The sequence below is a fragment of the Falco biarmicus genome, chromosome 12 (genome assembly GCF_023638135.1).
Source record: "Falco biarmicus isolate bFalBia1 chromosome 12, bFalBia1.pri, whole genome shotgun sequence".
Lineage (NCBI taxonomy): Eukaryota > Metazoa > Chordata > Aves > Falconiformes > Falconidae > Falco > Falco biarmicus.
In genome coordinates this window covers 33,874,944-33,890,644 of record NC_079299.1, presented here as the reverse complement: position 1 = coordinate 33,890,644, position 15,701 = coordinate 33,874,944, and the positions used below count along the sequence as shown (strand labels likewise).

Below are 15,701 nucleotides of genomic sequence, written 5' to 3'. Positions count from 1 at the left end.
TGACTCTCTAGGACCCTGCAAGACTGTGGCAAGACTCCCGCATCCTGACTGCCTTAATAGCCGTCTCATTCATTTGCAAACAGCTGTCCCTGGGATACCTTGCCTGAGTCACAGAATCGGCACAGTTAATTGCTCCAGCCAACTGCTCATAGTTAACAGCAATTCCCCGATTAAGGTTTTCAGTCAAGGCCACTACACATAGCTCACAAAAATCAAATAACCACATCATATACTGTATCAGTTAGTACCATACAAAGCAGTAACTTCCAATCATGCAGTGTGAGTGTATAAGGCTCTGCCATCACTTCAAGAAGGGACATAGCAAATGTATGATGAATCCTCCCTTCCCGCACTGCTTTGCTTAACCCTTTAACAGCCTCGTATTGCACAGGCTGCCACTCTGCAGGTTGATTTGTCTGACAAAATACTGAACATGCCCTAGCAACTCCCAAAACCCATCACTTAAGTGTTTCCCACTTGCATTCCTGCCACCAATCCCTCAGACTCCCTTTCACCCTCCCCAAAAATCCAATCAATGCATCAGGAGAGACAAGGGGGTGGGGGAAAGGTCTAGCTCCTTTTCCAGATCTATAGGACCTGGATCAAAAGGTTTCTCAGGGTCAATAAAATCATTGTTCGAGTTGTCCTGTTCCCGTGCTTGGTCCTGTGTTGTGAGGGTCGCTGCAATCAGTGACAGAAGCTTTGGGGGCAGAGGAGGTGTGGACGGAATCGCCATCGCTGACAGTGTCTTGAGAAGAGTCGCGCTGTCGGTGGAATTTACAGCTTCCTCTGGTTTAGCACCGTTAGTAGAATTAGTCCACACTTGGCAAAGAGGAGTCAGAATTTGCCACCAAGATGTTAAATGCATTCCCGACACGGTGTTCCCCTCCGCGGCAGCATCATACAATTGGCTGCTGTCTGTACACACTTTCATTCTTTCAAAGTCTCTAAAGTTTCTTGGCTGCTCACCTGTCTCGATGCATACAGGCGTTATCCTCGGGGTTTAGGTTGTCCGCCTGGTCCAGACAGCAAGACGATCGTTCGGCCAAGCCGTCTCCTCTGGAACGCAGCCCTCTTCCACGAGCTGTCTTTTTTTACCGACCAGTTCCGTCCTTATTCTTCCAAGGCTTCGGAACACCACCATAGGGGTCACCATTTGAGGAGACTGAGGCACGGACTCCAGGATCTGACTAGAAGACCTTCATGAGTCCATATACGTCTCATTCTGGGGATGAAGCCTGATTCCCCGTTACAGATTTCCCACAGCTCACCTCTCACCTCCGGAGGGATTTATGGCCAGCCGGCTCCTGCTTCCTTTCAGCAGATCATTCGAAGTTATGTGGGATTCGCTGCATGTCGCTCAGATAGGCGATTCGAGAGCCCTTCACGTTAGATCCTTAAACGCATCGCATCGGGGTCACCAATTTGCGGCGAATGAAGAGACGGGACGCAGCTTGATGCAAGCAAATGTCCCTTTATTAGTGATTTTCTTACAATTATATATGTTTCTACCTTCTACATATTACACACTGATTGGTTAAATCTTAAGCGTAAAAAACACTGATTGGTTAATATTTAAGGCACACCGTTAGAACAATAGGAACTTACTAGTTTATCTTGACATAGCAATAATTTCTATTCCAAAGTTGGGGAGTTTCTTTCTACGCGGCTTTCTTGATTAACAAAGTTACATATCGGCGCCATCCGTTCCCTTATCTGGCTACTTGTTTCTCTGTCCGTCTGCTTGCCTCCTCAACTGTGACGGCTCAGGGGTCTGCAGTTAGCTTGTTCCTTGGTTCCCAGGGCTTGTGCCCTACAAGTTCTAACAAGTCTCTATTCGTCAGGCTATCAGTACTTGGACTCTTGTCCTTGAGGCCTTGTCCTACATTTGTCCATCGCAGAAACCCTCCTTTAAGCATGGAACCCAACCCATTAGCCTTTTCTCGTGCTCTTTCCCCTCACCACTGAGAAGGAACCTGCACATGGTCTTCTATACCACATGACTGCTTCTGGCCTTTCAGCTTCTCCCAGAGACATGACCAAGCCACATGCCTGCTGCTGTCGTGTCATGTCCCCAAGAAAATGGACATGGCATCCCTATCTTCCTGGAGAAGGCCTAGGGGGTACAGTGGCCGAGGGACTGTCCCAGCCATGTTACTGTGGCTGGCCTGGCACCTCCCAAGAATGAAATGACCTCACATCCCCCTTCACAGCCATGCACTTCCTTCTGCATTAGCAGTTTCTGTAAGCATAACTGAGTTCCTAACAGCATACTCCTCCATCACGATCCTTCTGGCCTGGGACCTGACCAGAGAAAAGCGTGTTTGCTTTATCAAATTTATCAAATATAATCCCTAGAAACCATTTGAGTGGAGAAATATTCTCAAATAAAATCCTATATTTGTATTGACATATTTTCTATATCCTCTCATTCCTTTTTTTCTATTTTTTATTATTTCCCTCAGCATAGTCTTTCTTCAAAAACCTTTCAAGGGGATGATTCATTGCATCATAGAGTAACTCATGCTTGAAGGGAGTCCTGAACAACAGTTTGTCTGGCTCACCTGCCCAGGACATAGTGAACTAGAGGAGGTTGCTCAAGACCTCCACCCAGTTTTGTACCATCCACAAAGGTGCCGAATGCGCACACAGTCATAGCATACAGGGGGATCAGAAAGATGTTCAACAGTGTTGGTCCAAGTGCTGGTCACTGAGGGATGCAGCTAGTAACTGCCTGCATGGAGGATTCTGTACCACTGATAACAGTGACTGAGAGGGGACATGACATCATTACAGGTAACACAACACCAACATCAACAATAATTACAGACCACAACCCAGGTCTGTAATGATTTCCATGACAACAGCTGTGCAGAAGAGCAATGGGTTCATGTTTGGAATAATATCCAGTCATCAGTTTGCACACTGCACCCTTGAGCTCCTGGTTCCTCATGCTGAGGGGGTTCACTGCTGGAGGCACCACTGAGTACAAGACTGACAACACCAGATCCAGGGACTGGGATGAGATGGAGGGGGGTTTCAGGTAGGCAAACGTGCCTGTGCTGACAAAGAGGGAGACCACAGCCAGGTGAGGGAGGCACGTGGAAAAGGCTTTGTGCCGTCCCTGCTCAGATGGGATCCTCAGCATGGCCCTGATGGTCTGCACGTAGGACAGCACAATGAAAACAAAACAGGCAAAGGCTAAACAGGCACTAACCACAAGAACATTTTACTTTGAGCCTTTCAATTCTTTTCCCCATCCCATCATGGGGGGAGCTGTGTGGGGCTTAGCAGCAGGACAGTCATTATGGAAGGAATGTTGTGGGTTGATTTTTGAGACAGGTATCCAACATGATAGAATGAGCTGAAGGAATACTAAAACTAATCAAGAATGCCACCCTCCTCATCAGGAAAAAGGAGCTAAGTGACCTGCTGGGCCTTTCCGTTACCATTTGAGTCTCTTTGTGGAGAGGTTTCTGTTAACTGGGAATCAGAAAATTCACCTTTCTTTCTCAGTGTTAAACGCCCAGGAAGCTTAGCATGCTCCCCTTCAGACGTAGATTTGCTCACATCAGAGAAAAAGATCTCATGGCCCATCGCAAATTCAGTTCATTTCCCTTTGTGCATCGCTCTTGAAGAACATCTTCATTTCTCCTGTAGAACAGAGTTCAGCATCTCATGGCCAACTCAGTCTCGAGGATAACATGGGGCACAGTCACAGGTTTGGAGCCAGGGAGGTGGAGGTACAGGGAAGCCTTTTCTGTTCCTGCACAGATTGAATGGATTTATTTTCTGCTTCCCTTCTCTTTGGTTTGGTTTAACTTCCTTCCACAGGTTTGGCACTTTTAGCACCTAAACTACATGTCTCTTTTTTTTTTTCTACTTTTTAAAGTCCTGAAATTATGTAATTATACTGGAAGTTGCCAGTCAGGCTAATGAACATGATTCTGACAGCCTTTTAGAAATCATTCATGGTGCTGTGAGCATCCAGGGGGGAGCAGCGGCAGCACCAGCGTCCCCACCTTCTCTCCTGAGGCTGCTTACTAACTTTCTTATAACAGGTGAGAGTGACAGAGAGGTGTCCAGAGAACCTTCTCCAGATGGTTTCCAGGGGAATGCTAGAGAGAAAAAGGTCACTCACTGCCTCCTGCAGCATCATGTACTGAGAGTTGTGCTCCTACCCCTTGGCTCCTGACCATGCTAAATCCCTTTGGGCATGCCCTGAAGTGCTGAGAGTGGGGCAGCACAGACAGCACCAAAAGCAGCCACAGGCATCTGTCCAGCATGGCTGGGCTCACTGGAATGGGCTTCCTTCACCTTTGACAAATGCTGCCCGTGAGACAATCACCATGGAAGAAGTACTCTGCCAGTTTCCTATGAGCAAAGCTCTCCTGAACTGTGATCTTGCAAAGCATTGAGACATCTGAGAATTGAAAAGAATAGTCTGTATGTTTGAGGACTTTGGAAACAAGCAGGACATGCTGGTATGTGGATAATCTGCCTGTAAAGGGTTGCTTTGAATTAAAGCATTTGTTTAAAATAGATGTTGGTATCTCACAGGTCTTGTTTGGTTTGTTTGTTGGTTTGTCCGTTGTTGGGGGGGGGGGGTGGTTTGTTTGTTTTTTAAGAAACGCATTGCATTTTTCTGTGCATTTATAGAAGGAGTTAGATTAGAAAACAATTATGGTGACATTTCTCTCATGTGAACTCTAATTTTATCCGGGAAATTTTGAATGGCACCTCTGTGAGATAGATACAACCCAGAGGGAAAAGGCAGGAATACCTTGGAAAGAGAATCAAACTCTTAGGATGACATGCTTTTGTGAAATGAAAATTTTCTCTGGAGAAAACCACCCCGTGTTTTTCACTTGGCTGTTTTGAATGCTTTTATTACGTGTGTTCTAACCTGCTGTTCTCATCATTAATACGTCAGAGTTTAAGACGACTTCTCAAAGGGCGTTAGTGACAGCTGGAGAGACACAGCCAGCATCCTCAGTCTTCTGCCTGGAAGAGGATATTCGTTCCCCATGTCCAACTGAGATACTTCAACATCTTTCAGCTGAGTCTCTGCTTCGTAAGAGGCAATCTGCGGTTGCGGTGCTGCTCACTTGTAGATCACACCCTTCAAGTGTGCCCAGTGAGAAGTCTACGCTCTGGGAAAGGTGGGACACGCAAAGGGAAGGCTCCGTTCCTCAGACAACAAGAGCATCGCTCTGCTTCCACGAGAGCTTGCAGGGGACTGGGAAGCATTGCAGGGCTGGGATTGGAGCAAATGGGTCCTCGGTTGGTTTTGTAAGCTGTCGTAAATCCAGGAGACAGAGCAGAAATTTAAAATGATTCAGGACTCCAGAAGTTCTAAAAGCATGACCTACTCAGGAAAAACTGGGTGTTGTGGGGAGGTCACCCACTTTTAATCTCTTCTGTATGACTGAAAACTGCATGAGGCATTTTGACTGATTGCAAAAAATGTCTTTAAGCACCCTGAAAACTTGTGATGTATGCATCAGCTGCTGCTTATCTACCTACCTAAGATGTTCTGTGGATGCATCAATATCACTGGATTCATTGGCAGATAGAACTGTGTTTTACTTCTGAGGAGATTCACATGTCACCATGCAAAAAGGAATGATTCAGATTGAAAAGAGTCTCCCAGATATTTGAGTGTGTGGACACAGCATCAGGGGATGAGCCCTTACATGTGAGGAGAGCTGGGATTCATGTCTTTCACTCAGGTCTAAGAATCAAGTCATACTCTGCCTTGCTTTGTTTTGATGGCTTCTCCTTACCCAGCCTTGCCTTACTTTATCTTCCCCCTTTTCCTCCCCATCCTCATTTTCACCCTATCTCTTCTGCATGTTCTGATGTTAAATGCAGCTCTTAGAAGACCTGGACAAGGAGTGTAAGAAAGACTGTTCTTGAAGGGGCTAGTATATATCTATTTAATTCCTTTCTTCTCATCAGTCACCAGGTCTTCTATTTAATAAAATCACCTTTAAAAAGAAGTCAAGTTTCTTTTTTCCTGATGACAAAACCCAGTCATTGAGGCTCAAGGATTCCATTCTCCCCTCTCTTTACAAAGCTCCCTGCATCAAGCAACCCCTGTTAGATTCCCTAACATTCATGCAGGCCTTGGTCAACCTCACCTAATCCCGCAATCACGTGTATGCTGGTGTTTGGAGTCTTTCTCTAGGCTTGAAGCCTATGTGATGGTGGACAGGCCATCATCATCCTCTAAGAGCCTGTTGTTTGGATTGCTCTGTATAGGGAAAATGCCCCGAAGAAAAGGCTTGGAGAATCACACTGTTGGATCTGGATTCATTCTTGTGGGGTTTTCTGACCTGCCCGGCCTGCAGGGCCTGTGCTTCACAGTCCTCCTGGTAATCTACCTTGTGGTCCTCATAGGGAACAGCCTGACTGCTCTCATCACAGTGGTGGACTCAAGCCTTCACAGCCCCATGTATTTCTTTCTGAGGAACTCGTCCTTCCTGGAGACCTGCTACACATCGGTCACTCTGCCAAAAATGCTGGTGGGTTTCCTGAGGGAAGATGGCAGGATCTCCTTCCTTGGCTGTGCTGCCCAGCTGTATTTCCTGCTTTTGCTGGGCAGCATCGAATGCCTACTCCTGGCTGCCATGGCCTACGACCGCTACGTAGCCATATGTGACTCCCTGCACTATACCCTGACCATGAGCAGGGTGCTCTGCATCAGACTGGTGGTGGGGTCATGGGTGGCTGTCGTACCACTGCAAGTAGGACAGACCTACCAGGTGTTCACTTTACCCTTCTGTGCATCCCATGACCTTAACCACTTTTTCTGTGATGTCCCCCCTGCTAGAACTGGCTTGTGCAGACACTTTCTGGAACCATGTGATGCTGTACACCATCATCATGGTATTTGCAGTCCTTCCTGCCTCCTTCATATTTATTTCTTACATTGCAATTATCAGGGCAATTCTGAAAATGCCTTCAGTTCTGGGCAGACACAAAGCTTTCTCCACCTGCTCTTCACACCTCAGGGTCCCTGCAGCCCAGGGGGCTGTGTGCTGGGGCAGGGGCTCTGCCGCCTGCCAGGGGCAGCTCTCAGCCTGCCCAGGAGCTCCCGTGGGGCTGTGGGGAGAAGCTGTGGGTGGAAGGAGCAACCCTACTGAGGGCAAGGTCCTTGTGCTGGTGATCGGGTGCTGCATGGGTCAGAGGTACTCACAACTCCAGCTCAGGCCCAGGTCATTTCCAAGGGGACGTGTCATGAGCATGTTCATTGCAGGGGTTCCCTGCTTCACTCTGTGCTTTCCTGAATCTGTGTGTCCACTTCTCTGTGTCTTGGCTTGTTAGGAATGGAAACTCAGCTGTGGAGGTCAGACCAGGGGCACAGACTATTAAAGCATTACACAGGTTTACCAGGAATTTCAGCAAGTGCCTTCACTCCCCACTAGCTTCCACATCAAAATATCCTTTCCTTTTCCATCAGGGTTTGGGTGACCTGTTGTTCTTTCAGGCACGCAGACAGGGAGCAGCTGCAGGGCAGAGCTGGGCACACAGGGGCTGAGCTGGGCTCTCTGAGCGCTGGCAGGGAAGAACCATGGGGCCAGAGAAAGAGCTGCTGGCAGGGAAAGCTGCAGGATGGAGACATAGGGACAGAGGGGGCTTGGGGCAGTGGAGGAATGCTGAGGAGAACACTAACACAGGGTAGATAGGGGCACCACCCACTGTGCCCTACCATGCAGATGCCTTCCCTGAAAATACACAAGTTTTCTCTCTTCTATAAGCTATCACAGCCTTTAGCTCATAAGTTCCAGGCTCCTTGGTACCTCCTCATCCAGCAGAGCTGGGCAGCTGAGAAGGAGCTGGAGGGACACACCAGATTCCCTCACACTGCCCTAAGGCACAGACAGTGCCCTTGCCTCTCAGCACTCACTCTGCTCTCCCTGAGCACAGCACAAAAACCTGACCTGACTCTGGCCATGGACGTTGCTCAGCACGGGCAGAGCAGATGCTGACAGGCCCTTCTGCGCTGGGAGCAGTTGGGTCTGACCAAGTCCAAGGCCAGGACTGGCCCCTGCCCCCACAGTTCCCATGAAGTCCCTGCTGCAGAGCAGGGCTCACTGCTGGGCAGCCAGCGGGCACAGCCCCTGCTCCTCACAGCACACTCGGCCAGCACTCAGCACAGCTCCAGCCACGGCTCTGAAGGGAGCTCTCCTAGGAATGGCAGAGGGGGGGACATGGGGCAGCGGGGTCGGATCTAAGAGAAAGGGCTTTACCTTGGCTCACGGTAGTCTTTCCTGACTTGTCACTATGTTTGCTTCATGAACAGGACCCTATGGTTGGAGGCAGCAGATGTCCAATACGAGTTGCATCACCCAGTTCCTCCTCCTGGCTTTTGGAGACACATGGGAGCTGCAGCTCTTGACCTTCTGGCTCTTTCTGGGCATCTACATGGCTGCCCTCCTGGCCAACAGCCTCATCATCACCACTGTAAGCTGTGACCACCACCTCTACACCCCCATGTCTTTTTTTCTTTTCAGTCTCTCACTGCTCGACCTGGGCTCCATCTCCACCACTCTACTCAAAGCCATGGCCAACTCCCTCTGGGACACCAGGGACATCACCTATGCAGGATGTGCTGCACAGCTCTTTCTATTTCTCTTTTCCCTTTCAGCAGAGCGCATGCATGTGCATCTTATCCCTATTTCCATAAGCATTCCGTTAGTTAATAGATACTGTAATGCTTGTTACTCCTCTCCCTCCTCCCTGCTGTTTGTGGACTATTTCTAACGCATGGTTTGTCTCTGTTGCTATTATTTTGCTTAATTTAGCGTAGCACAGAGACTCTGCAAGTGGAAAATGATTTCTTCTTTCTTGGGCCTTAACATATAGGATCCTGAATCATGTTAATAAACTAGAAGTATTGTGATTAGATTCTGCTGATGGATACAAGCTCCCCTCTTGCATATGTTTCAAAAAAGTAGTATATGGATGTATCTTTGGCAGGTGTTTAGAAGTTGAATTCACCTGGGGACAGAGCTGGAGATAATTTTCACAGAAAGCTCGTCGTTTGCACGGAGTACAGGGTTAGATTCTAGATTCTCCTCTAAATGTATAAGACTATTATTTCAGGACCAAATTGTACTTGTTAGGATGTATTTATGTTATAATAAAAGAAATATATACTGTAATTGCAGGTGTTTGCCCTAGCTTCTAGATTTAAAGGACCAATTAAGCAACACACAAAATAATAACTTACTGAAGATTTCTTTAAGGAATAGTCAGTTCCAGCTATTTGCATTTTTAAGCTTCTTAGAAATGGTAAATGGTTGGGTGTATTTTGCAGATACCTTTCCACATTTTCACCTTTTATATGGAAAGATAAATTGTCTTAGAAACTCCTTCTAAGCCAGCTTTTTGGGCTGGAAAGTAGGTTTCTGGAGATATTCTGAGATGGGTTGTTTGTGGGGGGGGTTTGTTTGTTTTTTTCTTTTTTTTTTTTCTTTAAGTGAGAGAAAGAAACAACAAAGCATTTTAAGCTAGACAGTAACAAAAAATTGCACCGCAGTGTTCGCATAACACCTGTAATAGTTTGTACATATAGTACAGCAATGACTTGTGTGTTCGTAGGGAAGAGGCCAATACATTTTCTTTCTAAGATATGTATTCTGGGTTTCAGTCTATAGCTTCTAAGCTAAGGAACTAATTTTTCATACCTTTCTGTTTCGGGGGTTTTTTTTTTTGTTTGTTTTTTTTCCCCCCACCCCGGAGGATTGCCTTATTTGCTAAATATGACACCTTATTCATCTCACAGCACCGCTCCAAGTGCTCATATGGCTTCTTCCACCACAGAGCTTTCTATATAAATTTTTCCATTATGGTGCCCACACAAGCAAATGAAAAAAAAAAAATCTACATTTTTGTATTCCTCAGGAAACGGAATCCTGGTTGTATTGAAGCCAGTGGTAAAACCTCTATAGATTTCCTGGGGTCAGGATAACATTTGTGGCCTTGACCACCGGTGCTTTTCTAGGTTGAACCATTTCTGTTACAACTTTCAGATGTTCAATCAACCACTTAGAACAGACTAGCCCTTTTGTATAAAATTGCATCAGAGAGAACAGAACATTCAGAAAATAGTGCAGCAACTCAACTGTTTGCACCTTTTTGTCTCTTGGGGATCATGGCATTTTGCAAAATCACTCCTGCTCAGGGATAAATTGCTCAATTAACATATTCAAACAAATCAGAATCAAAGCTGTTTATTGATCTATTCATAGCAAGTAATTAAGTAGCCATCTGAACTATAGCTTTTGCTGCTTTTAGTTATGCATTTCCTGATAAGGTAAAGTCATATACAATTGTACTAATACATGTTCTGCTGCTAATAATAGCTTAAATAACTTTTTCGTATACAGTGTATGCTGCATCAAAATGCAGTGCTTGAGGGAAGTCTGCACATTAATAAACCTGTTTTGTTGTGGGGTTTTTTTGGCTTCATGCACAGTGGTTAAAGAATTCTCATTGCCGTGTACTTTGAGAGCCACACATGAAGAGCAGTTTGTACAGGCTAAGAATTCTCATTCTTCTATTATGAGTTTTAGACTTTGAGTCTTTATTCCTCCAGGTCCATGTCTTTTTTTTTTTTTTTTTTTTCTAATCATGGGCTTTCATCCGAGAAAAATAAGATGTACATCCCAGAGAACTGATTAAAATCATTTCCAACAATACATTGAGAGTGATTTTGCAGGTCACAAAGCCATTGACTTTCCACTCAGTCTGAAGGAAGCCAGTAATAAGATATTCCATGTAAATTAAATCATAAGGGACTTCTGAAAACATACCCAAAACCAAGAACCTTGTAAGACTATAGGGTAATCCAGGTTTGAAGGAACTGCAGTAGGCCATCTACTCCACTATTCTGCTCAAAGCTGGATGAACAGTCCTTGTCTAGTAGTAAGTAAAGACTATCTGAAATTCAATTTTCCTGCCTTACAGTTTTGGGTTTTTTGGGGGGTTTTGGTGGGGTTTTTTTATTATTATTATTTTGAACTTGCAGCCCAATATATTTAAATTATGTTTGGAGCTAGGGATCTGTTTACAGGCCGTAACAAAGGGTGATTAGAAAAACAAAATTAGTCAAAATAGTTTGGAGACTTTCTTAAAAAAGTGCAAAACCAGACACCTCTGTGAAAATACACTATGTTATCACAATAAACAATAAAGCTATAGGTACACTGTGAATTTCTGGGGAAGCCATTTTCAAGCAGGGACCCTGCAGTTCGTGCGGTTGTCTCACAGTCTTTATGCCAGTTAACTACAGTCTAAGGAGATCTGTGTCCTGTTCCTGACTGATACAGATTTTGTCTATGATTTTAACAATTTATTTGATTTTATTATCATTATCTTTTTCAGTTAGGTCAACATGGGGCTGATGCTTCTTATTGTCTATATTGTCTATTTAGAATCATGGAATCATGTAGGTTGGAAAAGACCTTTGAGATCATCAAGCCCAGCCATTAACCCAGCACGCCAAGCCCACCACTAACCATGTCGCTTAAGCGCAGCATCTATGTGTTTTCAAAACACCTCCAGGGATGGTGATTCTACCACCTCCCTGGGCAGCCCGTTCCAATGCTTGGGCACCCTTTCAGTGAAGAAATGTCTCCTAATATCCAATCTAAACCTCCCCTAGTGCAGCTTGAAGCCATTTGCTCTTGTCCTGTTGCTTGTTACCTGGGAGAAAAGAACAACCCCCCCTGCCTACAGCCTCTGTCAGGCAGCTGTAGGGAGTGAGAAGGTCCCCCCTGAGCACCCCCCAGACTCAACACCCCCAGTGCCCTCAGATGCTCCCCATCAGCCTTGTGCCCCAGCCCCTTCCCCAGCCCCCTACTCGTCTCTGGACACGCTCCAGCCCCTCGGTGTCTTTCTTGCAGTGAGGGGCCGCAAGCTGAACGTGGCATTCCAGGTGCGGCCCCACCAGTGCCGGGTATAGGAGGACGGTCACTGCCCTGGTCCTGCTGGCCACACTGTTTCTGATACAGGCCAGGCTGCTGCTGGCCGTCTTGGCCACCTGGGCACACTGGGGGCTCGTGCCCAGCCGGCCACTGACCACCCCTCCAGGCCCTTTCCCACCAGCAGCAACCCAGCCCCTGCCCCCCGCCTGCAGCTGCCTGGGGCTGGTGTGACCCAGGGCAGGGCCCGGCACAGAGCCCTGTTGAACCCCATCCAAGTGGCCTCAGCCCCTCGGCCTGGCCTGCCCAGCCCCCTGCAGAGCCCCCTGCCCCCCCGGCAGATCGACGCTCCTGCCCAGCTTGGTGTCCTCTGCCAGCTGACGGAGGGTGCGCTCCATCCCCTCGTCTGCGCCCTCGGTGAAGATGTTGAACAGGACTGGCCCCGCCACCAAGCCCTGGGGACACCCCCTGTGCCCGGCGCCAGCGGGATGTAGCTCCATTCCCCACCGCGCTCTGGGCTCGCTCCAGGCAGCTCCTAACCCCGCGCAGAGCGCCCGGCCCGGCCAGGAGCAGCCAGGTTCTCCGGGAGATGCTGTGGGAGACGGTGTCAGTGTCCAGGTAGACACCACCCACAGCATTTCCCTTGTCCACTGGGTGGCTCACCTTGTCGTAGAAGGAGATTTATTTAAATTTATTTATTTAGAGAATACATCTTGTGGAACAGGAATTCCTTTGTGAATATGCAGTTGTTAGCATGACTGAAGCTTGATCTTGGTAATCCAAGTAGCTATTACTGTCAATAAATGAATGAAATGATAAGCCTATGGATCATAATTGCAATTTAATAAGTGTACATGTATATGTAAATTAAAAAAATAATACCACTTCTTTTCTTTTTTGCTCTTTCACATTTACATTTCTCATATCCTCTTTTCTTCTTGTTTCCTTGGAAACTTCCATTTTGAGAAGATAACGATAGGTTCAGTATTAAGTATATGCAGAACGCTAGCTGTTTTCTGCATTCTCGATGCCCATCCAGTTTCCAGTTGGTATGGGAGGTGATGGAACATTTCCCTCATTTGCAGAAAGGAACTTACTTGGAGAACTTTCATGCCCACTGGTTAGTAAGAGGGGAAAAGGCAATGCAGGATATAGAATCACTTTGCTTTTATAGGAAGGATCTTTCCTTCTTTGCTGTAAGAAACAAAGTGATATAGAGGACAGTGATACAATATACTAATAGAATGTCAAAAGTTAGTTGACAAAATTATGTATCTTCATCCACCGTTGTCATTCGACTTCCTAGTAACTCCTGCCTGTGACCTCCTTGGTATGAAATTTTCCATGGGCCACTGATCTCAGTCTCTGAGGTGGGAAGGGAACGGCACGCTGGTTCTGCAATTCTTCCGTTCGCCCTGAGAACGAGACCCTGAAGGGAGGAGGGCTGCTGTTTTCAGCATATTTGTGAGTCTGTCATTTCCCAGAGTCTAGGAGCTGTAACAAATAATCAGAGTGTGGGAGCTAAAAGCATAGATACAGAGAACAGAACAAGGTCTGTTGGTGTTGTGTTCCAATTTTTATTCCTGTTCGCTGTGCCTGCAGGCAGCATATGAAAAGCATAAAGCAGAGTTACTACAGGACATGAATTACTGTTTCAAGCCTGTTTGTCTTTGGAGGAAATCAGACCGCAGCTTCATGAATTCAGGAGTTTCACAAGTGAAATAGAAAAATTTATTTGCTGTTTGGTTGGTTTAGTTACAATAAAGCAATTATAATACCAGTAGTAAATAATATTTATGAGTAGATGGAGAAAAAACAAAGTTAAACATTGCAATATGGAAATATGCTATTTTTCCTAAGTAGCTATCCAAATCAGAACTTAATATATAAACTTTCACATTGCTATACAGGAACAGATCAAGAATGTTAGTTGCAGTTAAAATTCCTACTTAATAAGAATTTTTCAGAAAGAGTCTGAGAGAGGAGTGGGTTTTCTGCAGTCCTACACAGATGAACAGAAGCTGCTCCAAAACTTGCTCAAGCTTCAGCCTTCTATTCTCAGTGTTCTTTCACAAAACATGCCCATAAGCTTTCATGTATCTTGTCCAGCCTTAAGAAATTTATTGATCAAACCTTTCTTCTCTGTCAGTGTTCCAGAAAAGCTGATTTCAACTTCTAGTGATTTTTCAAGCAGAAGGGTAGCAGGAACAACGTACCTGCTCTGCTCTGATCTACATCCCCATGTCCTAGAAGTGGAAACCGACAGCTTTTCGAAATACCTCTTTTTCCTTAGTCGTCATCATGTTGCCACAGAACTGAAGCAGGCATTAATTCATAGGTTAAATGTTTCTCATGAAATAGGTATTCAGTCTCCTAGGTAAATGTTAGGTAGGTAAATGGTTAGTTAATAGGCCATTTTTTCTTGTCCATTGTTAATACACCCTTTAATCATGTCTTTGTTTCACTCTGCACCTTCGCTTGTCTCTTAGCAATTCGTTTGAGGTTTTTTGATACTGTGATCAGAGTCTCTTAGTTTCACCTTATCTTCATCATTCTTTGAGCTGGTGAACTGTATGTGGTGATTTTCCCAATTATCTTTGCTGTTGTGTAGGAATTAGACTTAATCCATTATCACTAAGTGAAAAAGGCTACACGTTGCTTTGGTGTTTGTTAGAAATAATAGTAGCTGGTAAGAGCTTTGTGGGTATTAGAAATCCTGTATGGAAAATGTAACTGCAGTGCTGTAAGCCCTAGTTTCTTTCCTGTGCTTTTTAAAGAAAAACTGGTGCATTTTTGTTTTAATTTTGCAGTTATAGCAGAATGTTCCAAACTGGCTGTTTCTCAGTCCCACTCTGCAAATGTGCTCTACCTATTACAGGTTAAGATTGACTATATTTATTTTTTAAAAGACAGATAGAGGAAGGCAATAATTACTCCACTGTTTGTGCTGAACCCTCTTTTATAAAACCTGTGTAAAACTATTCATGGTTATTGTTTTCACAGAAAGAGTCACAGACATTAACTCTTTATGAACCCAGGTTGTCTTGGGGAAAAGTCATCTTTCTTGCTGAATAACCAAAACAGATTAGTTTATTAATTTCTTAGACAAAATTAATCTATATGTTATGTCACTGCACATCTTGACAAGAATTTCTCTTTCACCCATATCCTAAATGCATTACACCTGAGTATTTTTTCTTACGCAAATTTGCAGTACCAATATCCGGTGTTTCTTTTTCCATTCCCATTCCTGAGATGAGTGTGTGTCATAAACAACTGTATGAAGAATCAAGCTAAATGTATGCGATTAGAAGAAGATGGTACGTTGCAACGCATAGAACAAAAGAATCACAACAAACCCCATTCCCTCCTGTGTTAGGGACTTCCTTGGCCTTTCCTTCCGTGCCCTGTGTTGCCTTAGGAGACAAGTGTTCAGCTGCTGTTGAAGCATTGCCTGCCCTGTTTGCATTGATGAGATGATCCTGTTCATTTCTTGAAGCTGTGACTTTTACCGATTATCTGAAGGTTATGGTTAGGCTTCCCTAAATTCTGACCTGAGCTTTCCCAGCTGACAGCCTGGGGCATTGAGCTGTATCTTCTATATTAGATTTTACATCTGGAAAGCATTTCTGCTTCTCAGGAGCCTCTTTAAACAGTCTTTAGTTAATGTTTGGAGCTCAGAAGTAACTGGAACTGATTTGTAAGAACTACTTTTTGTTGTTAGTAACGTTATCAGATCCCAGCCCCTGTATGATACCTTCTTTTCAT

At 45.3% G+C, this 15,701-nt stretch overlaps 1 protein-coding gene across 1 annotated transcript; it reads left to right on the top strand.

Moving 5' to 3' along the window:
• The first annotated feature begins 6,269 nt into the window (after positions 1 to 6,269).
• LOC130157682 (olfactory receptor 10AG1-like) lies at positions 6,270 to 12,427 on the top strand. The gene is given in 5 exon segments (XM_056357569.1): positions 6,270 to 6,829; positions 6,831 to 7,017; positions 7,330 to 7,351; positions 8,309 to 8,469; positions 12,275 to 12,427. Coding segments are annotated over 5 exon segments (1,083 nt in total).
• The last annotated feature ends 3,274 nt before the right edge of the window (positions 12,428 to 15,701 follow it).